The sequence below is a fragment of the Phyllostomus hastatus genome, unplaced genomic scaffold (genome assembly GCF_019186645.2).
Source record: "Phyllostomus hastatus isolate PE091 unplaced genomic scaffold, TTU_PhHast_1.1 phas_contig_304, whole genome shotgun sequence".
Taxonomy (NCBI): Eukaryota; Metazoa; Chordata; class Mammalia; order Chiroptera; family Phyllostomidae; genus Phyllostomus; species Phyllostomus hastatus.
In genome coordinates, this window is record NW_025333845.1 from 352,911 (window position 1) to 375,300 (window position 22,390).

Here is a 22,390-nt window from a genome sequence, read left to right on the forward strand (position 1 = left end):
GCTGATCCAATCATTAGAATCAAATGTCAGTGTGGTTGTTTTATTTTCTGTTTCTTGTGAAGACTTCATGAATTAAAAATAAGAATAAATTAATTTATTTGGCAAAATATACTTCAATTATTTTAGAAATATACCGTCTTATCTTTTCTATCCAAATACTCTCTAATTTTCTTTTCTCTCAATCTTTAACAGCTCACTATCAGGTTCTGTGTTTCTTTGTGCTTTAATTATTTCCAATAAGCAAAACTAAATAGATTCGATGGCTTCATTTTGGTCCATGACTGCTGGACCAAACCAATTCCCTTTAATTTTTGTTTGCTGAACGTATGTGCTTTTTGTGACCTGCCAATAGGAATTGTGGAAAAATAGTTAACCCAGAGTAAAAATATTTCAAAAACTAGATTCCACCTAGGTTAGACATACAAGTTACTAAGGGTTTACATTGGTGGTAAATTGTTCTACTTGATTAAACTCATGAACTTTGTTTACCAGAATATTTTTCAATTTTGTAGCTCACTAACTTGTTTTCTCAGGTAACTATCTTCAGAGTGAGTTCCCTCTCCAATAAATTCTACCAAAATACTTTTGACCTAATTTTTCAAACTTGCTGTGTTTTCCCAAACTTCAATCATATGTTTTGCATCTTTTTCTACTTATTCTCTGGGAAAATAAATCCTTTTTTATTATACAGCTTTTTCTGTAGCAGTTCATTATAGAGCTTGTTCTCAATGTGTTCTATTATTTGTGCATCCTTTATATTTAATTTCAAGTGCCAATCTATACCTTCTGTTCTTCTCTCTCCTCATCAATAACCATTATTACATCCCTAAGCTTGAATAGTTTTTTCTCAACTATTTGTGATAACACAAAATCTTTATGAATGTAATGTTTTCTTTATTTAGATACTTATGCATCTTGTATCCACTGAAACTACAATTTCTGTAGAGGTGATTTTTTTTATTATAAGTTGTTTTTCATAGGACTAGGCCCACCATCTTTATGTGTCTGCCTTTTGCTGGTTACTGTAGTATATAACACTATATCTTGTATGTCTCCAGGGCCTCCTATGAGAGGCTTTCTTTAAGAGTTCCTGAAGTCCTAGAGGCTTTTTCTAACTGCTGATTTTCTATAAACTGTATTTAATTTTCTTTGGGAAAATATTTTCACCCCAGTATATAAAAATATTAATATAGAAATTATAATTATTTTATTTTATTCTTTGCAAAGCTCACTTTATGAAACCATTTAAAGAAATTATAAAACAGACAAAGATAGTAAAGAAGACATAAAGCAACAAATTGGGAACAAGAAAAATCATATAATCACGTCTTCTCCATCTCTTTCAAGTTTTTTCTTCTGATGAATTCAGATTATGTCTGTGTTTGGCACATGAAAGAATACCCACAACCCACCTCAGGCCAATTGCAAGAGAATTTATTGTTTCTCCTCCTAAAACTTAGTCATCTCTGTGCAAGGCTTTCTTTTTTGAGATTCCTTATTCAAGAACTCTTCCTTCAAGTAAACACACAATAGGTCAGCCTATATCTTTCCCACATGAGAAGATAATATTACTACACACAAGTTAAAAGTTTATTTCCTAATGATTTTTAAAATACACATAAATTATTCACCAGCTTCCAAGAAGCAATTGGGGAACAAAGGTAAGTTTATTTATTTTATAGTTATAAGGTATCTACATTGTGCTGAATGATTTTATTTTTCTTACCTTATGATATTGACATCATTACCCTATTATATTAATAAAAAACTAAGACTTGTTGTTATAGGTAAATCTACTTGGATACAAATTCTATGGTACATTAGTCCAGAAAAAAAACAAATAAGAAAAGAACTCTATCCTCTGAGATTTTAGAATTGTAATTCAGTAAGGATTATGAAATATATATCAGTGTGCAAGTAAATCAGGCTGGGTTATAAAAATATATACTACTAAAGATTTTAATCAATCTGTGCTTTTTCAGAGTCTGAAGGGAACAACCTCTGCATCACCTTCTTAATTTATCAAATAAGTATAAATAAATACATTATACTGTGTTTATTAAATGCTACATGCCTGATTAATGACCACATTTGCCTAATCATATCATCTATACACCAACAAACAAACAATCTCTGTGATTTGGTTCAAAAATATATGCTACTGCTTTTATGAAGAATATTAATTTTAGAAATTAAACATGGGCACATGAGTAATATTAGACCTAGAGAATCCTTGGAGAATAACGAGGAAGCTAAAGCTTTACAGAAATATATATAGTGAGTGATCAGGGAATATTGAGCAAAGTGAGAGTAAGAAAAATTGCAGGAAGATGAAATACAAAGGCATGTATTCAGTCTAAAAGACCAAACATCCTATGAACAAAGTAGTTATTTCCCTCCCTTGATATATTAACATTTCCATCTTCATGAGGCCTCATTGATATTCTTCTAAGGTAGTTTCTTAATCTCAGCATGATAGATCAGATAACTATCTTGATGTGGGGGTTATCCTCTATATTCTAGGAGGCTTAACAAAATTCCTATTTATTACACATTAGGTGCCAGGTAGCATTTTGCCTTTTGAAAATCCAGTCTGCAAGCACCTTGGTGAATGGGTTGAAAGGTATGAAACTAAGCATGAGGAGATCAAGTTACAAAGATATTGGTGATAATTCAGATGAGATGTTTTGAAGTGATGTGGCAAAATCAGAAGGATATCAAGGAAGCAGTATCTATGAGACTCACTGACTTGATGTAGGAAAACTGAGAAAGATGAAGCTAAAAAATGTTATATTCTCAGGATGGGAGTAACAGCACTGGGTGCTGAAGGACATGGTGAAAGCAATTCTCTGTATACAGATATCTATATATCTCTATCATCTATCTATCTATCTATCTATCTATCTATCTATCCATCTACATCTATGTATCTATGTATCTATCTAAAATCTATTTATCTATCTATCGTCTATCTATATCTATGTATCTATTGTCTAACATCTATCTATCTATATGTATGTATTATCTATCTATCTATCCTCTCTTTAGAAGAGGGAGGAAACCTATCTTAAACCCTTGAAATTCATAAACCTGGAAAACAATCATGGATCTAATAAATCCAGAACCATTAGTACAACTTACAACTTTAATTCTGACTCAGGATGAGTCCCAGAATCTAAAAGATTTAAGAAATTTAGGGCATAAGCCCACTCTCCCTAAAATCTTAGGAGATCTCATCTCTCTATAAAATCTCTGACACCCTTCAATCTGTTCTGGAAGCCTCCAGTGACAGAGAACTCTGTTTTCTGAGAGTTTGCCACATTGCAGAACAGCCCCCTGTCTGATAGGTCTTCTTTCTATTGAGCCTCTAATAACCTCTTTCTTAATTTCTCTGTAAGTTCCTGAATGCACATTCCATGTTCCAGTGATAGACATCAGTCATAGGTCATAGCCATTAATGCATAGGTCTTAGTGAGTCACAGGATTTTAAATTCTGGATGCCCCTCTTTAGCTTTGCATGGTCTTCAGTCAGTCTATGTGTCTCAATTATCCTCAGTGCTAAAATAGAGTTAATGGATAGAAATATAACACTGGGTGGCTGAGAGGATTAAATACATAATTTCTCTAAAATATTTAGAAAGATACTTAGAATGTATTGAAATAACAATTAATGCAGATACTAGTCCACAGACATTTATCTTCTCTTTTTCATAAATTATCTCACATATTTGATGAGCATTCCACCTGAATGACTTGAAGAGCGTTATTTCCCCCGAATGTTTTCCAGCCTAAACAGTTAAAATTTTCTGACCTTTTAACAAATAAGCTTTTTATTCATTTATCAGCCCAGATATTATTATCTGGAAGTCATCTTATTTGTCAATGCACTTGAACATGTTTCACCTAGTGTGTCATTAACTGACTTAGAAATATTCTGAAGAGCATGGAACAAATCTTTCTGGTGCTTAATCATTCAACCACCATGAGATTCTATTGCTTTTTTTTTAACATCCCGGCATCATATTGTATCAGATAGGACATGTTCTCTTTGAAACCAGTCCTCCAGTTTCCCAAATCTGGTGTAGAATCGCAACCCCAAAGACTTACCATGGGTTATCTGTGATAATACATGTAGAAGCCATAGAGTGGAAATCATTTTGATGTTTCAGATAGTAAAGGATGACTGTTTTGTATTATAAAATACACCTGGGGGCATAGTTCTCACCAATCCCTAGTGAGCTTTTAGGTTCATCTTGGACAAAGGTGAAAAAAGGCACAACACAGTTCAGAACATAGATTTGTTGTCTAATAATGGTTCTGTATATTAAAAAATTCTCAAACTCTCTTATCTCTTTGGGGCTGGGAACCAATATAAACTTACTTTTAAATATTCCTTAGAGATGAAAGTGCCCCAAGGCAACACAAAACAGGTCGATGACACATTTTCAAAAATAATGAGCCAATACAAGAAAATAAAAACATCTTGAGCCATTATGGTAAGGCAACAAAAGGAATCTTTCTGTGTTCTAATTCCAGTTGAAAAAGCACTTTCTTATTTAGGTCCCTAAAGGAAGTGGACTGGAAAGTCATCTCAGAGCATCAATCCATTCACTTTCTAAGCTTCTCTTATATGAAATTTGATGATAATTTTTTCTGTACTCAAAATTTCCTGGTCAAATTCATATTTTTGGTGAAATAATGATCAGAATTTTTTCTACCAGTCACAATATCTATGTCAGCTTCTCAGATGGGAACTATTATTCATGGCAGGCATTTACTTAGTTGGAGAAAAAGGGGGTGTTATGCCTTAGAAACAGGATTTTAAGCTTTCGTATCAAGAAGAGTGAAGAAAAGTCATTCTCTTCACAGAATAAAATTAAGTCTTACAGGAAGGATTGCTTGCATCCTCTTGAGTTATGGTGACCTTATCTGTAGTCACACTGTTTTTGCCCTGTGTCATTGGGTCTAGCTCTGCTTAGTAGACCTGTTCTTTTGGCATTGGAAAAAAAAAAAACCTATCTGACTCCATCTTGTCATTCAACTGTTGTAAAATTACATTCATTCTAGAGAAACTATTGATATAAACTTAAGGACAGTTACATGCTGGAGCCAGCTCAAACCAGGCAAGGAGAGCTGGCTGTATTCATCTCTTCCCAGTTCTGCATTCAGTGATTTCATGTTGGTTGATTAAAATCAGCCATAGTACTTACACCAAGAAAATGAATAAACAATATTCATCAAATTGATATCACCCACCAAATGGACTCCAAATAAAATCAAATCTTTTCAGGAAAAATAGGATGGATACTTTTCAGGATGAATATGAAGTAGACTGTGGTGAGTTTCTGAGGTTCTGAAATTTGTGCTTATGTAGATAGAGTGCAACTAACTATGTCTAATAACTGAATTATTAGACATGCTTAACAATTCTCAGAATACTTTTGAAATATGTGAAAAATATTTGAACCTCAACGCACCAAAATGTTATTGGATATTAGAACATTCACCTATTAGAACAATGGAAGAATAAGGTATTTTAGAAAAGATGTGACTCCTTATCTTGATGGTTCCTTAGTACTCCTAGTATTAAATAGAAATAATGTATTGATCTGTAAAATGCAGGAAATACAGAGAGTAAATTTTTAGAAGAGACTCTTATTTCTGCACATTATTTAGAGAAAATGAGAAACAAATCATTTCATTTTTAAAAAGTAACCAAGTTAGAAATGGATGTTTAATAGCTTTTACTATGAATGGGTGATAAAATTCACTAAGTGAGTAGAAATAAGTTTAAATGAAATAGGTAAAATGTGAAAGAGAAGTGCCTGGCCATTCCTATATTAATCGTGCAATTGTCCTAATTAAGATGGGAACATTTCCCATATAGAGGGATTAAGAAAAGCCTTGTTTGGTCAGAATCCTGCCTGCCACATGGAAGAGGAGACTCCAGTATTTCCATGCAATGGTATTTCATTCAAACATTAAAAAAGAAGGTTCTGATTTATGCTACAACACAGATGAACTTTAAAAACTTGATGCTCTTTGAAAGAAACTAGATTTAACAGGCCATGTATTATATGATTCCACTTATATGAAATGTCCAGAATAGTCAGATCCATTGAGCCAGAGGTGATTAGTGGTTACCACAGACTGGGGACAGAACAGAGTGGGGAGTGACTGCTAATGGGATGGAATATTTATATTGGGATGATGAAATGTTCTGGAATTAGATATTAGTGATAGTTACACAGTTTTTATATGTTAACTTAGATTCATATCTTTAGTCAGAATATACATATATATATACATGTATTATGCCATATCATGGTTTATGTATTGCTTATTAATTTTCTCAAAATTATACTTTTATTGAAGTTACAAAATATATTTTTCAAGCCATTTTATGTTTAAGTATTTATACTATAATTGTCCTGGTCCAATTTTGTGGGGGTGATAGAAAGTCTTAGGCATCCTCTTGTCCTTGAAATTTCCCATGTTTTCTTTTCTCCATTTGCAGGTCTCAGTTTAGAAATACTTCTCATAATTTGAAGATCATAATGACTAACTAAACTGGATTTTCACTAGGTATTTTATGGGATATTTGCTATTTAATATGGTACTAATACTTTCTAGTTTCACATTCTGTTTCTGTTTCAGTTTTATATTCCTACATAGTTTCAGGACTACTGCCATAACCAGGAGTTGTTAAGCATATTTCAAACTCCAAATTAGCTTAGAATTAGAGTGGAACACTCAAAGCTGTCTGCTGTCTGTATCTGTATAATCTACTAGCTAAGCATATTCTTTTACAGAGGAACTTTAGCAATCAATTTGATGATAGAGAAAATTTAACTTTAAGTCCACATAAGCAGAATGCTCTCCTAAGGACAAAAAATGAATTCCATTCTTCTAATTAATATAAATGAATTACAGAAAACCTATACTACCACTGAGAAGATATGTTGCCTTCATTAGATACACACAACACACACATGTCTTTCTTATGGACAAAAATGTTCCAGTGACACATTGTAGTTTTCAGAATAAAGTTAACAAACTTGCACAGTGTACATGACTATTCTTCATTTTTGCTATATTAAACTTTTTTAAGTGTAGTTGGTATACAGTCTTCAAGTAGTTACATTAGTTTCAAGTGTTCAATATAATGATTTGACATTTTTTACACCTTACAATGTAGTCACTCCACTAATTCTAGTAACCACTTGTCACTGGGAAAACTTGTCACAATACTATTGACTATATTCCCCTTCTCTTCTTTCACTCCTATCTCCTTCTCCTTCCCCTCTCTGACAGCCATCCTTTGGTCTTTGTTTCTATTTGAATCTGCTTTTTTTCTTGTTTGATTTTTTTTTTTTTAGATTCCATGTGTAAGTGAAACCAGATGGTATTTGTTTTTCTCTCTTTCACTTATTTCACTTAGTATAATGCCATCTAGGTCTATCCATGTAGTCACAAGTGGCGAGATTTCATTATTTTTTACAGCTGTGTAATATTCCATTATATAAATGTACCACATCTTTTTTAACCATTAATTGTGTTTAGGTATCTATTGCTGACACCTTGTACTTACATTTAAAACAACAAAAACAACAACAACAATAACTTTGCAGTTACCTTAAAACCACATTTTCTTAAATCTCCTTTATGGTCTGCTTGGTTTGGAGTGTCCTTATTTGCTTGTCTATGCATTCATCCTTCCTCAAAAATCAGACTTCTTAATTAAAACATAACACAAAACAAATATAACTCTCCTGACTGCTGCTTTCAGTTCAATTTCAATGCTTTATTCTTTTTGTCAACCTCATATTTCATGACTATCACTATGAGTTCTTTTTCATCTCCCTTTCTCCTTTCTCCCTTCTCTCTCTTCAATGTATATATAAGGCTACAGAGGCAAGAAAACCATGAAATTTAAGCATTATGTCAAATTTACCTTTTGTTACTATTCTCTAATTGCCTGATATTCTTCAGATTCCAATTTAAGAATGGATTTGAATTTTTACTTATAGAACTCAGATTATGGCTGGTTAGAGAATGAGCTTTTAAATTAGATTGTCCAGTTTTGATTCTGGATTCTACAACTTACTAATTCTGTGATTTGGGGCATGACACATCTGTTTCCATTTCCATAACTGTAACATGTAGAGATTACTGATAATTGCTTCATGTGTCATTTCTTTGAATAAATTATCTCAATATCTCATATATAAATCACTTAATATGATATATTATATAAAGCTTTCATCAAATAAATTTATGACTTTCATTATGATGTTGTTGAATTTTAAATTAGGATGTAGAACTGTTACTATCAGGCATGGTGAAATTTGGCTGTGGGATTCACACAGTCATCAGATTGCTGGAAAAGTGTGACTATAATAAAATCTCATAGCTTATTAAGGAAATTCTACCAGGAACTGTGCTAATTGTTTTACATGCATCATTCTACTTAATTTTTTATGGCTTATTTGCTATCTGTATATATTTTTTAATTGTTGTTCGAGTACAGTTTTCTGCCTTTTATTCCCACCCCATTGTATTTAATTTTTAGACCATTTTTTGCATGACTTGGATAAATTTATGTAACTTTTTATTTTCTTCATTTATATATGAGATTAATGATGCTATCTAATTTACATATTTGTCATGGAGATTACCAATAATGATTGTTATCCAATGGTTTCTGCACTACCTTGAAAAATTAAAGATTAGACTATTAAAATACCTTAGCTCATGTTCATAATTCCACTCACTGAGCACTCTCAAAGATAGATATATAAAAATAGAAGAAAATCCAATATTTGAATGAATTAAAAATAGAAGAAAATCCAATATTTGAATGAATTAGATAAAAACAGAAAAAAGATATGAATGATGCCACCCATCACCTTATATACTAATCATTTATTTTAAGAGAGGGACCTCTCTTAATTACTTGGTTAAGTGAAAGGTTATTCAAGACTCTATGGTGTATGATGATACTCACTGTAGTTGTGGAAAGTCAAAATTATATGGAAAGATAATTGAGCACAGCAGGTCCTGTGTAGGCGATGTTACTCCACTTTGTTTCTTCCCTTCTTACCTTCCTGTGATCAGAAAGTGTCTGCTACTGAATGATTTGTGTCAACCAAGAATATTAGCAAAGTAAGGGCTTATTTTTTTAAGTTGTTTCCTCTTAAAACCATTATTTTTACATTGCTGTTTTTTCTAACTTAACTCATTAAAAATGAAACACTTTTCTAAAGTCAAATCATTTCCTGACCAAATCATTCTGACCAACTAAAAGTTATCTCATGGCCTACATTCAATAACAATGTAATAAGATTACCACTAGTATTTCTTTTAAATTTTTTATTAAAAGTATTCAAACATGTACAAAGCAAACAGACTATTATAATGAACCTTCACCTACCCATTGTCCAGCTTTAACATTTATCAACATTATGCCTTTCTTGTATCTTCTATACCTCCATTCACCATGTAACCCAATGATTATTGTTATTGTTATTGTAGTCTTTTAAATATTATTATGAGTTTTAGAGCTAAAATCGATATATATTGAAATGTACAAATTTTAGCAGTACTATTCTGACAAATAGATACAGTTCTGTAACTTACATCCCTAACACATCATAGAGCATTTCTATCATCCCCAAAACTTCCTCATGCATTTTCCCATTCTCTCACCTCTACATCCATCATAAGCAACTGCTGTTCTGTTATTTTTTACACTAAGTGGTTGTACTCATTTTTCAACTTTATATAAAGGTTTAATACAATACATACTCTTTTGTGTCCTTATTATTTTCACTCACACATATTTTTCACTAAACTGTACATACCTATAAAAAGAAACTTCCCAGGGCACATTCTACCTATTCCCAAGGGGAAAAATGAATTGAATATTCAAGGGTTCAATAAACAAATGATGTCTTTGCCAGAAAAAAAAAGACCAGGTCCTCTGTCTCTTTCAATATACTTCAAAGTAATGACATTCTCTTTTCTCAGGGAGAAGTGGGGACAGATTATTGGGGTGGGGGGTTGCCATATACTAAAGTTTGTAGCTCATTCATGAGGAATACTAAACTATGGAATTCTTCCATTTGCAAGGCTAATATGCAGGCAATAGGTCTAATCCAAGTCCTTGTGTTCTCAGGCTATTCAGGGTATCATCTGTTTGATTAGACTACACCCCTCTGTCTAGACAGTGTACGAACAATGCTGTTGCGAATTTCCTTGGTTTTGATGCTATAGACAATGGGGTTGACCACAGGTGGGAAGAAGAGGTACACATTGGCCATGGAAGTCTGGAGGAGTGAAGGTAAATGATGCCCAAAGCGGTGCAACAAAGAGAGACTGATCATTGGAACATAGTACACAAGCACAGCACAGATATGTGACACACATGTGTTGAGTGCCCTCCACCGCCCTGCACCAGATGCTATTCCTACTACTGTGTGAAGGATCAGCCCATAAGAAACCACAATGAGCAATGAGTCCAGCCCCAATGTGGAGGTAATGACAAATAGACCTAGGATGCTATTGGGGCGGGTGTCTGCACAGGGCAATTTGATCAGATCCGAGTGAAGGCAGTAAGAGTGTGTGAGGGTATTGTGGCCACAGAAAGGCAGACCCTCCAGGAGAAAGAGAAGTGGTAACATGAGCATCACACTTCGCAAGGCAATGGTAGCACCCATCCCAGTGATGCGGGGAATCGTCAGGAGAGCTGTATACCTCAGTGGGCTGTAAATGGCCACAAAGCGGTCTATAGACATAGCCAGAAGGACACCAGACTCCATGAGGGTAAAAGAATGCATGGAAAACATCTGCAGCAGACAACCACCAAAACTGATATCATTAATGCCAAAGAGAAAAATGCCTAACACTGTAGGCATGGTGGAAGCGGAGACCCCGAGTTCAACAAAGGCCAGCATAGCCAGAAAAAAGTACATAGGCTGGTGCAAAATGGTGTCAATCCGGATTACGTGAAGAATGAGGCCATTTCCTATGAAGATAATGATGTACATTAGGCAGAAAGGGATGGATATCCAGATATGCTCTCCTTCTAGTCCTGGGATACCCATAAGAATAAATGATGGTTGTGTGAATTCAATGGAACCATTGGAAATATCATAGTGAGACTTCATTTGAAGATATTAGGAAGCACTTGAAGACTAAAAAATATATATCACTTGTTAGTTGTTATACATTAAATTCTGAGCTCCTGACAGTCATAGATAAGACATTTTCTTAGAGAATAAGTGAAAAACTTACATCGGAAACAAGGGTACATGAAAACCACAGTGTATCAAAGAGAAATATGATTAGGTATGTAGAAGAATTTTCCCATATGACCTGAAACAAAATGCAGAAGGCAGTAATAGAAATCTTAAACTGGGTCATTTAGGGCTGTAAAAGGCAGTGATAATAAGCACAGAGGTGACAAGTTTATATGAAAATTAAGGATTGAAAGATCTGGTAACTTTCTGCAGTTTATACAGGAGTGAATGAGTAGTAAAGTTACATGATAGTAGTAAAGAGCATTCTTATATTTAATAGACCTATGATCTTGGGGGTGTCACATATCTCTAACTCAAGTATTCAATAGAAATACAATAATAGTGATACAAGATGAAATATGTAAATTGTTTATCATTATATTTGATCACAATAAATGCATGAAATAAAAAAGAAAAATTAACAAATTAGAAAATTAACATAGTTTTCCCTAGTTTTTAATATTTTCCAATGTATTTTTTTTAACTTACCAGTTCACACTTTCACTACCTGCTATCCATGGGCAATGAGGAAAGTTTCTCTGTGTTTTGCAGGAAAGTCCATGTCTCCTTCAAGAACATGGGGTCAGGGCTGAGAGCAACACCAAAAGCATCAGGGTTTTACAATCTAAGTGTGATCATGCTGTAGGGGTCAGGACTAGGGTATCTGGGAACAAGTTTATTACACTAAAATTCTACTCATCTGTAGCAGTCTTGGATTAAGATTAAAGACCAGAAATGGAATTCAGAATGGGGCTCGGGAATGGCAATGGTAAGTGAAAGTGAGTTCTCCCTCTATATTGGGATAAGGCCCTTGGTTCATTATAACCCTTGGAGTGCTAATAAATGTTTAACAATCAGCTCTCTGAGTGACAAGGCTGTGATCTGTGCCAGTTACCATTTTTTTGTTGAAATACTTCTATTGAAATTTAATGCTACCACCATGATGCCACTGAATGTAGAACTGAGATGTTTACAATCAGCTTTGCCAAAATGGTACAAGTCAGTATCAGTATATCATTAAGCACAAATACAGCCAGTTAATCCTAGGTATAAGATACTTACTTGTCCAGGTGGAACTGAGAACAAGCATCCATGCATCCCCTTTCTTGCTGTTCCCTTCCAACTGGGCTGTAGATATGGTTTCTACTTCTACTTATATGTGCTTAGCTGACTAGAAGAGGAGGCAAGATGAGACAGGTCCTGAAGGAGCAATTAACTATGAATAATTATTCTCAGAATCTTCAGTTAGATTTTTGAGAAGATGAGGAAGTTATTCTCACTAAAAGGCATGTCAGGAAATATACATAAACATATGCATATACAAATATAAGGGAAATAAATACTTAATTTTTAAAATCATTAATTATAATTTAGATGTAGAACACTTTTATACTTTAAATATTTTTAATACATCTCTTGCTTTTTAACTTTGTTCATTTTGTCACATACATGACATACATAATTTTATGTAGTCAATTTAACATATATTTATGACATTATTTGCATTCTTAAGAAGCTCTTCCACAGGGGAAAGAAGAGAAAGGGTTGTCAAGGAACAGGTATAAAGGATCTATGGACAAAGCCAAAAGGGGGAAGGATTGAGGATGGAAGGTGGGGGTGAGGGGGTGGGGGAAAGTGGTGCCAGGAAAATGGGGACAACTGTACTTGAAGAACAATAAAACAATAAAATAAAATAAAATAAAATGCTATTCCATACACAAAGTAAAAAAACACAGCAATGGAGATAGAGATAGAACAGTAGAAATAGACAGAAAGTGATATAGATAATGATTAGACAGTAATAGTGAAAAGAGACAGCAATAGGAGAGTGAGAAAGAGAGAGAGAGGAAAATGTTTACTTCATTTGGAGTTCATTCTGAGGACTTGGGTGATTAAAGGTTTCATTTAATTATTCTCAAATATGTAAACAATTTTTAATACTATGTATTAATTGCTGGTCTGTCCTTCCCCCAATCATTTTGAGGAACTACATATTCTATTTCAATTTTAATTTAATTGTTTATGAAAATAGATTTATTGAAGAAGATACAAGTACAAGAAACATTGGACATAAGACAATGACACCTTAGTCCCCTTCAAAGTAGGCACCTTGGGACCTCACACAGTTCTCCCAATCGCCATCAGCTGCCCCGTTGTATTTTCCTGAATCTCTTCAACAGTTTGACATTTCTTTTCTTTCAAAGGTGATTTTAGTTTTGGGAAAAGTCAGAAGTCACAGGGCACCAGATCTGTGCTGTAAGGAGGTTGAGTCATCTGGGTGATTTAATATTTCCCCCACCATCCCTGCATACAATGCAATGCATGAGTGGGCTCATTGTCATGGTGAAGCTGCCAGTCACCAGTTGCCCATAGCTGCAGCCTTCTGAATCATTGGAATAATTTCTGCAGAGGAATATTCAAGCTTAACACAAAATTTGATGCAAATTTGTTTCTCTACTTGCTCAATCATTTTGAATGCTATGGCCAAACAATACACATATTCACTCATTGGTGTCTACTAGTGACTAATACAGTGAAGTTGTTATTGTTCACACATGCCCATTACAGTCCATTCTCCTTTGCTGCCAGGTTACATTGATGTTGCACAAACCATTCTCATTACAATAACAATGGTTGGACTTTTTCTGGACAGACACCCTCACACACGTGTGTGTGTACATATATGCATACATATATGTATGTATAACTTGAAATATGTTTATTTCTTTGCAAAGATCTATTTTTCCTTTTTAGTCTTTTTAATTCTTTATACTAATATAGTTGTCTCAAATTTTCCCCTTTGCCCGTCCCCCAGAGCCTTCCCCCCATTCCCACAGTCTGTCTTCACACCATTGTCCATGTCCATGGGTCATTCATACATGTTCTTTGACTAATCCCTTCATTTTTTTTCAACTAATCCCTAGCGACACCCTCCTCTCTTACAGCTGTCAGCCTAGTCCACACTTCTGTGCCTCTGATCTGACACCTTTATTTTAAATTAAGGTACTAAGAGATCACTAAATAAACTGAGAAGAGTGCCTTCATAGAGGGAGAGGCTGCATAATTTTTCATCAGACTCTGAAGCTTGGAAATTCAAAAGTTATATCATCTCAGTAGATGAACTGTATGTAGTTTTTCCCCAGAGACAGATTTAGAGACCAGAATAGTCAGAAGAATAAATCTCCCACCTTGTGGTTTTTACTATGTCTTCAGTGGCTTCATATATGATAAAACTTTATGACATAAAGCAAAAAATGTTAAGAAAAAGTATCCAAAAGTGTAATGAGAGTAAACCAGATCAGAATACCCAGTATCAAAACTAATGCAGAATACTGGTATAATTGAGGTTTAATATAAATCAAAGAAGTGTAGAAAATAAGAGAAAAAGACAAATCTGAATTTTGTTTATTATTTTTTATTTATTTATTTGTTTACTTATTTTTAAGATAATGTGATTTTTTAATCTACAAAGCATAAGAAAGTCAACAGAGTTCTATAAGAATAACGTACAAATCTATAATGTTTATACTGTACTATGTACTTGAAATTTGCTGAGAGGACAAGTCCTGTGTATTCTTGCTACAACAAAGAAGAAAAAAAAAGGAAAATTGTACAGGCATTAATTGGTGGATATGTTGATTGGCCTAGTTTAGGTGAATATTTCATAATGTATACCTAAATTGGGTCATCAGGTTTTACATATTAAATACATACAATTTTTTATTTTGAACTTATACCTGAATAAAGTCAATAATGTTTTATAGTAGCAATAATTAAAGAAAAAATGAAATAGAAAATGACCTCATTCAAAATGGTAAAAAAATTATGTGTGATGAAAATAAATGTAAGAAATGTTCACTGAATATTGTTCATAGTAGTAATAATAATTTTATTAAAAACAATGTATTAATTTAATATCATCCCACTCAGAATATTAATATGATTGTATTGTGTTTTACTGGTGATTTTTGTTCAATTTTTTTTTCAAATTTTTATTGTGGTAAAAGCTATGTACCATTAAATTTGCTATATTAACATTTTAAAAGAATTTTACTTTAAAACTAACATTTTTCTTATTTTTAATTAAGGTATAAATGATATGTAGTATTATAATATTAGTTTCAGGTGTGCAAAATAGTGATTTGATATTTACACATTAAGTATTTTTTAAAGATTTTATTTATTTATTTTCAGAAAGGGAATGGAAGGAGAAAGAAAGAGAGAGAGAGAAACATCAATGTGCGGTTGCTGGGGGTCATGGCCTGCAACCCAGGCATGTGCCCTGACTGGGAATCGAACCTGCAATGCTTTGGTTCGCAGCCCCCGCTCAATCCACTGAGCTACACCAGCCAGGGCACACATTACGTATTTTTAAATGCACAATGCAGTAGCATTAATAACATTCACAATGTTGTACAACCATGATCACTATCTAACTGCAAAACTTTCATCACCAAAAAAAGAAATTACATACCTATTAAACAGTAATTCTCATTTCCCTGGTAATCTTCAATCTACTGGATGTTTCTATAAATTTTTATTCTAGGTATTTTATATAATTGGAATCAGACAGTATTCATACAGGGATTTTTGGTGAAATATCACCTCACCCAGGTGACTCAGCGCCCCTGCAGACCAGACTTCGTACCCTGAGACTTCTGGCTTTTCCCAAAATTAAAATCAACTTTGAAAGGGAAGAGATGTCAGATTGTTGATGAGATTCAGAAAAATAAGATGGTGCAGTGATGGTGATCGGAAGAACTGTGTGAGGTCCCAAGGTGCCTGCTTTAAGGGGACTAAAGTGTCATTTTCCTATGTACAGTGTATCTTGTATCTTCAATAAACGTCTCTATTTTTCATATGACATTGCTGGATACTTTCTGGACAGACCTCGGGCATGCATGAGTGTGTGTGTGTGTGTGTCTGTGATCTGAAAGAATATGTCAGTTTTTCTTAAACCCCTTCAGAACTCTACATTTCCATTTTTTTGTGCTGTTATGTCTCCCTCGGTCATTGTCCTGTAGCTGAAGATTTAGTGGTCAAGGAGACACACCAGGGCATGAAAAGTCTCTTTCAAAAATTCCAGGACCACAGCTCAGCATATTGCTTTTGGCAGTTAAGTGCAGACAGTGACCTCCTAATCCCTTTCAGCATGTGCACATTTCTGAGCCCTCAACCTGAAAGTGTCCTTAAAATTAAGGCTGTCGATTCAATCATATTTTGTTCTTCTCCTATTTCATACATTCTGGATACAAAATTGGCATTTTCCTAGTTTCCCATTGCCAATTGTGAGCATAAAAATATCTTAAGGCCACAGAATCAAATATTCTGTCATGCTGTAATACATTTACTCTCTTACTCTCCTACTCTCCTTTATTCCTTGAAGAATTTGCCTTTGAGTCATAAATTTATTTGCAGCAACTTTTGGCAAAATTTTATGTGACTTCACTATCTATGACAGTAACCCAATTCCAAACATTTTCTGAGGGTTATTTGAAGGAGGGCTAGGTTATTTGGTGGACTGGGTTCTTTAATGTGTTTATTTATAAAAATTATCATTATTATGAAAACCAAAAAATGAATATTTATTAAATGTTGAATATATTATCTGACATATTTCATTTAATTATCAAAGCAATGACATATACACTAAAATAATTTCATTTTACCACTTGATAACCAATAGTTAATGTAGACTGCCAATTTCTTACAGTTGGAGTGCAACAGGCAAACCAGGATTCATAACATCAACGTTTTTTAACCCCTAAAACAATCTTTTTTGCTGAAATTAAGGTGAATTGAACATATTTTTCAAGCCAAGGCAATTATCTAGATCTCCAAAGCTCAAGGGAATAAAATTTTCATTTTGAACACTGACTGTTGGTATTGATTTTTAACTTACCTTTTTGTAAATATATGACCCTTTACATAATACTCATTTTGCTATTCTAAAAAGTTATCTGAATCATATTTTTCTTCCTTAAAATTGTTAATTGTTCCCCATTATTTGTATGAACCTGGGTTTCTGTTCAAGCCTGCCCCTTTCCCTGAGAGCTTGAGAAAACAACTTTATCTCCCTGTCCTACAGACCAGTCCTTCACCTATAAAATGCAGATACTGTTAGCTGCATTAATTAGTAGTATTATGATAAATAAATATAGCACTGAGTATAAATTTCACAGAAAGATATCTAAAGTATTATAGGAAAAATATCTACCAGTACTTTGAATTTTTAAAAATATATGGGTAAAATCCAAATATTTTGAAGATAAATCAAAATAGTGTTTATTTAGCCCAGTACCACTATGCACAAATTACTTATATTTTCTGTCTTCTCCCCCACTTCCCAAAAATGAAAGTGATATAGGAAAGCCCATTCATAACTTTCTTCTTTTCTGGTGCACACACGTATACACACACACACACACACACACACACACACATATGTGTGTGTGTGTGTGTGTGTGTTATAAAGAAAAGATTTTAAAAAACCTAACCCTCAAAAGCTTATAAATATTCAAAAGAACACCTCAAAGGTTTTATATGCCTTTCTTTAAGTGTAAATAAGGTCAGATTTCACATTCTCATGGGATTGTGCTAGGCCTTGAAGAGAAGAGGTTATAAAAATATTTTCTAGATATGAAGGAATTAAGGCACAGTTTACAGACAAGTTCATAGATAATTATACTTGGTCTGATTAGAGTCTCTTTAATACAAGAGACTCTTGTATTCTGTGTAAGCATCCTGTTTAATGTTCCATTGACTTTTATTTTTGTGTCCTGGGTATGAAAGTGTTCAATCCTTTAGTCCCCTAGTGAAGTCTTTATTAATATCAGGATGCTCTTTGATGATTTGTGCCTCCATCCCCAATATGTAGAACAAAAGTATTAGTTTTTAAGTTATCTGTGTGGTTTCAGGTGGGTTAATTTAATGTTGGATATTACTTTAATTCAGTATTATTCATTTACTCAATAAATATATACTGTACAGGGTGGGACAAATAGGCTTTTAGTTGTTTGTATGGAAAATATAACAAAAATTAACAAATGATAATATAAGCATGAACTGTGTTTCATGTACTTACAACCGTAAACTTACTTTTGTGGTGCCCTGTGTGTCCATCCCATACACTATAGTATATAAGATGTCAGTCATTCAGAAATTATTTGATTTAAAATTTTTTTATTTTATTGTTGTTCAAGTATCTGCATTTTTTCCCATCACTCCTCCCCCCACCCAGCCCTCCCTCCCTCCCTCCCTCCCCTGATTCCACCCTACCTTGGTTTTGTCCATGTGTCCTTTATAGTTGTTCCTGAAATTCCTTCCCACTTTGCCCCCCATAATGGGGAGAAATTATTTGATTTTAGAGCTCACTTTTTAACTTATGAAATACATGCTGAAAAAAATAACTAAAATATGGAGGACTAATTCTATTGGCTCAATGATCAACTGAGAGCATAAGAATGTTTCTATTTCAGCAGAATTTCAACTGTCTAAAAAAAACTGAGTGACTCACCACTCTCACTTCCTAGCTTTATACATGAAAAGTTAATCTGGGTTAAACCTTGAAATACTTTTCTTTTGTCAGTTATCTTCATGTATTTTTAGGAATAAATTAAAACACATAATAATAGGATTTCTAGAAGAACTGAGATACCGTTAATTTATTTTTATTGTATTTTTAATTAATTTTAGGGTGGCATTGCTTAACAAGATTATATAGGTTTCAATAGTATAATTCTATGTTACATCTTCTGTATGTTGCATCGTGCGCCCACCACACAAAGTCAAATCATCTTCTGTCACCATGTATTTGACCCCCTATGCCCTTTTACCACTCCCAACCTTTCTTCCCTCTGGTAACAACTATACTGTGTCTATGAGTTTTGGGGTTTTATTCCTTGTTCATTTGTTGCTTTCAGCTTTATATCCCACATATGAATACAATTATGTGGTACTTAACTTTTTGTTTCTTATTCCACTTAACATGATATTCTCAAGATCCATCCATGTTGTCTCAAATGGCAGTATTTAAACTTTTCTTATGACTGAGTAGTATTTTATTGTATATATGTACCACCTCTTCTTTATCCAATCATACATTGAAGGACATTTCAGTTGTTTCCATGTCTTGTCCACTGTGAATAATGTTGCGATGAACATAGGAGTGCATATATTTTTGTGAATAAATGAAATAAACATTTTCAATTTGGGGGGATATATATGCAGAATAAGGTTTACTGGGTCACATGGTAATAACTCAATTCTTAATTTTTGATGTATTCTTTATTTTAAAAACATGTGCTGATGGAGGAGAAAAGCAAAATCACTCGATCTTTAATCTGTTTGGTCTTCACCCCATAAATAATGGGGTTGAGCATAGGGGGCACCACCACATAGAGATTGGCAACTAGAATGTGAATATGGTGAGAGATGGTTTTACCCCCAAAGCGATGGACGAAAAAAGAAAAGAAGGCTGGAGCATAGAACATAAGTATGACACAAATGTGGGAACCACATGTACTAAGGGCCTTGCCTCTGGCTGCCCAAGAAGGTCTCTGAAACACTGTGAGAAGGATCATTGTGTAGGAAATAATGATGAGCACTACATCCAGTCCTGTAGAGATCAGAGCCACAGTAAGGCCATAAATGATGTTGACGTTGATATTGTCACATGCCAATCTGGCAATGCCCATGTGCTCACAGTAGGAATGGGGAATGATGTTTCTCCCGCAATATGTAAGTCGGTATACCAGGAAAATGAATGGAAAGCATATGAGAAAGCTCCTGGCCACAGCTGCTATGCCAATTTTTCCAATGGCTGAGGAGGTTAGGATTGTGGTATATCTCAGTGGGTAACAGATGGCCACATAGCGGTCAAATGCCATGGCCAGGAGAATAGCAGATTCTGCCACAAAGATGAAATGTATGAAGAACATCTGTGATATACAGCTACCAAAGGATATATTCACAGAATGGAACCAGAAGATTGCTAGCATCTTGGGGGCTGTTGTTGTGGAAAGCAGGACATCTGCAAAGGCCAGCATGGAAAGGAAGAGATACATGGGCTCATGCAGACTGGTCTGAGTCATGATTAAAAAGATTAGGAAGATATTGCCTATGACAGCCACAATGTATGTGAAACAGATAGGGATGGAGATCCAAGTGTGTGCCTCTTCCAGTCCTGGGACTCCTGTCAGGACATACCATATATCCTGGGGATTAGTGTGATTGTAAAAAGAGGGCCCCATCTGTGGCTGCATACTCCAGACCTAGTACCTTCAATGAAAGACCACAGGGCTGACTGAGGATACAGGAACATCATCTTAGGCTGAATGATATCTGATCAGATATTTTCCCCAATATATTCTTCCCTATAAAAGAATAATGAGATGGATTAACTCACCTAAAAGTCCACTCTGACTCCTTCCATGGAAGAATTAAATATTGTATCCTGAAAAAAAATTAACATTTCATAAATTCTTAATATGTGTTATAATGCTCTATATTAATATTATCTTCACAATAGCCCATTGAAAATACATTTACAATAATGTGTGACATAGATACTGTTATTATTCCTATGCATGACAAAAAGGATAGGTCCCATAGACCTTCATTTAGCCATTTGCTGGTCACCGTGGACTTGAAGTCAGGCAGGGTAAATTTGAAAGCTATGCTCTTAATGACCATCCAATACTAGCTATAAAAATAAAACTAGACGTAAAAATGTCATCAAAAATTTTACTGATCACATTGCTGAGTAAAACAGACAGATGTGAAATTGGATTATACTGTTTATGGAAGAGGGAGGGACTAGGTATTGACAAAATGTATTTCAAGCAATATTTTACATATGCCTTCTTCAACATTGGTTGATTGCTGACTTGATGCTGAGCCCTGTGCTAGTAGACATTGAGGACACACAGGTGAAATAAATTCATCCCTGCCTACCAATCCCTTAAAATTGTGGGATTAAGATTAAAAACTTTTTACTGACAAACCGAGTTGGGTTCTTAAATGGATATGCTTAGCATGTGGTTAAGGAAATCATTCTGATCCACTCGGGTCACTGATGGAAAAGGAGACAATACACTTTGTATCTCTGAAGACCACCACAGTGGCAAATAACTTAATATTTTCATATTATAAAGCAGGGGTCCATAGTTCTTCAATAAAAGGGAGGGAAGGTACTTTATTGATTACTAGTTTCTATAGTTCTCAAAGAATATGGATAGAAGTAAGAGTTGCTGGGTGAAAAGTCAAGCTAGGAGACCTAATATTAGGGTAGGCTGTATGTGTGTGTATGTATGTGTGTATGTACATAAACACATAGATATAAACACAGGTAGAGACATATACAAAACAAACAGTTGACAAGTGGCTCCCATCTTCTCACAGTCCGTGCTCTCAAATAAGAGCTAGCTAAATTCTTCATTTTCGAAGGTGGTATACAGGCTTCAGGAATGGCTGCCTCTTCATCTCTATTCTACTGTAGTTCAGTGTAGCAATCATTGTACAGTATTGTTTTACTATCTTTACTTTTATTTTTATTAAGCTTTCAATATCTTAATCCCTCATTTTATATGATTGAAATGTTTGGACTCCATTTTTTGAGTTGTGGGTTAAAATACATGATACTCAAATGGTTTGCCCATTATGCTTTTATGTTGGGATGTAATTATTTTAAAATAACTTAATAACATGTTGATATGCATAAGTCTAGGGATTTACTTTCATTACATAGATTGACTGTTTAACCACTTAACATATAGCTAAAATTCATTGTTTAAAAACGTTAATGGACTTTTGATGCTTTGGGGAGAGTAAAGATAATTTTGGAGCATACCCATACCAATCTGACAGAGTCACAGAGTGTAGTGCAGCTATTCAGGTGAGGCTTACAGTGAGTTAGGCTTCATAAGGACATTAGGAAGGGAGAAGGAAGAGTCTAAGTGATGGAAAGAAATAGAGAAATGGAGATGAGAGGAAGGAAAATAAGTTTTGCAAGTTTTCTTTAAATTCTATGCATGATCTGAGATATCAGGTATCTGTTTTGTTTTATTAGGTGTTTTGTTTTTTTTTTTACT

At 34.1% G+C, this 22,390-nt stretch overlaps 2 protein-coding genes across 2 annotated transcripts; both read right to left on the reverse strand.

The window, feature by feature from the left end:
- Positions 1-10,202: 10,202 nt before the first annotated feature.
- On the reverse strand, positions 10,203-11,168 carry LOC123819234 (olfactory receptor 51G2-like). Its single transcript, XM_045839548.1, has one exon. It carries the CDS (start codon positions 11,166-11,168, stop codon positions 10,203-10,205), a length of 966 nt encoding a protein of 321 aa, XP_045695504.1.
- Positions 11,169-19,603: 8,435 nt separating this feature from the next.
- On the reverse strand, positions 19,604-20,566 carry LOC123819289 (olfactory receptor 52Z1-like; the record flags this gene model as incomplete). Its single annotated transcript, XM_045839591.1, has 1 exon — positions 19,604-20,566. A coding segment is annotated over exon 1 (960 nt), but the record flags the coding sequence as incomplete, so codon positions are not given.
- Positions 20,567-22,390: the final 1,824 nt, after the last annotated feature.

Excerpts from the sequence above, each read along its gene's own strand:
- LOC123819234 (XM_045839548.1), bottom strand. The coding sequence starts at position 11,168 with ATGAAGTCTCACTATGATATTTCCAATGGTTCCATTGAATTCACACAA.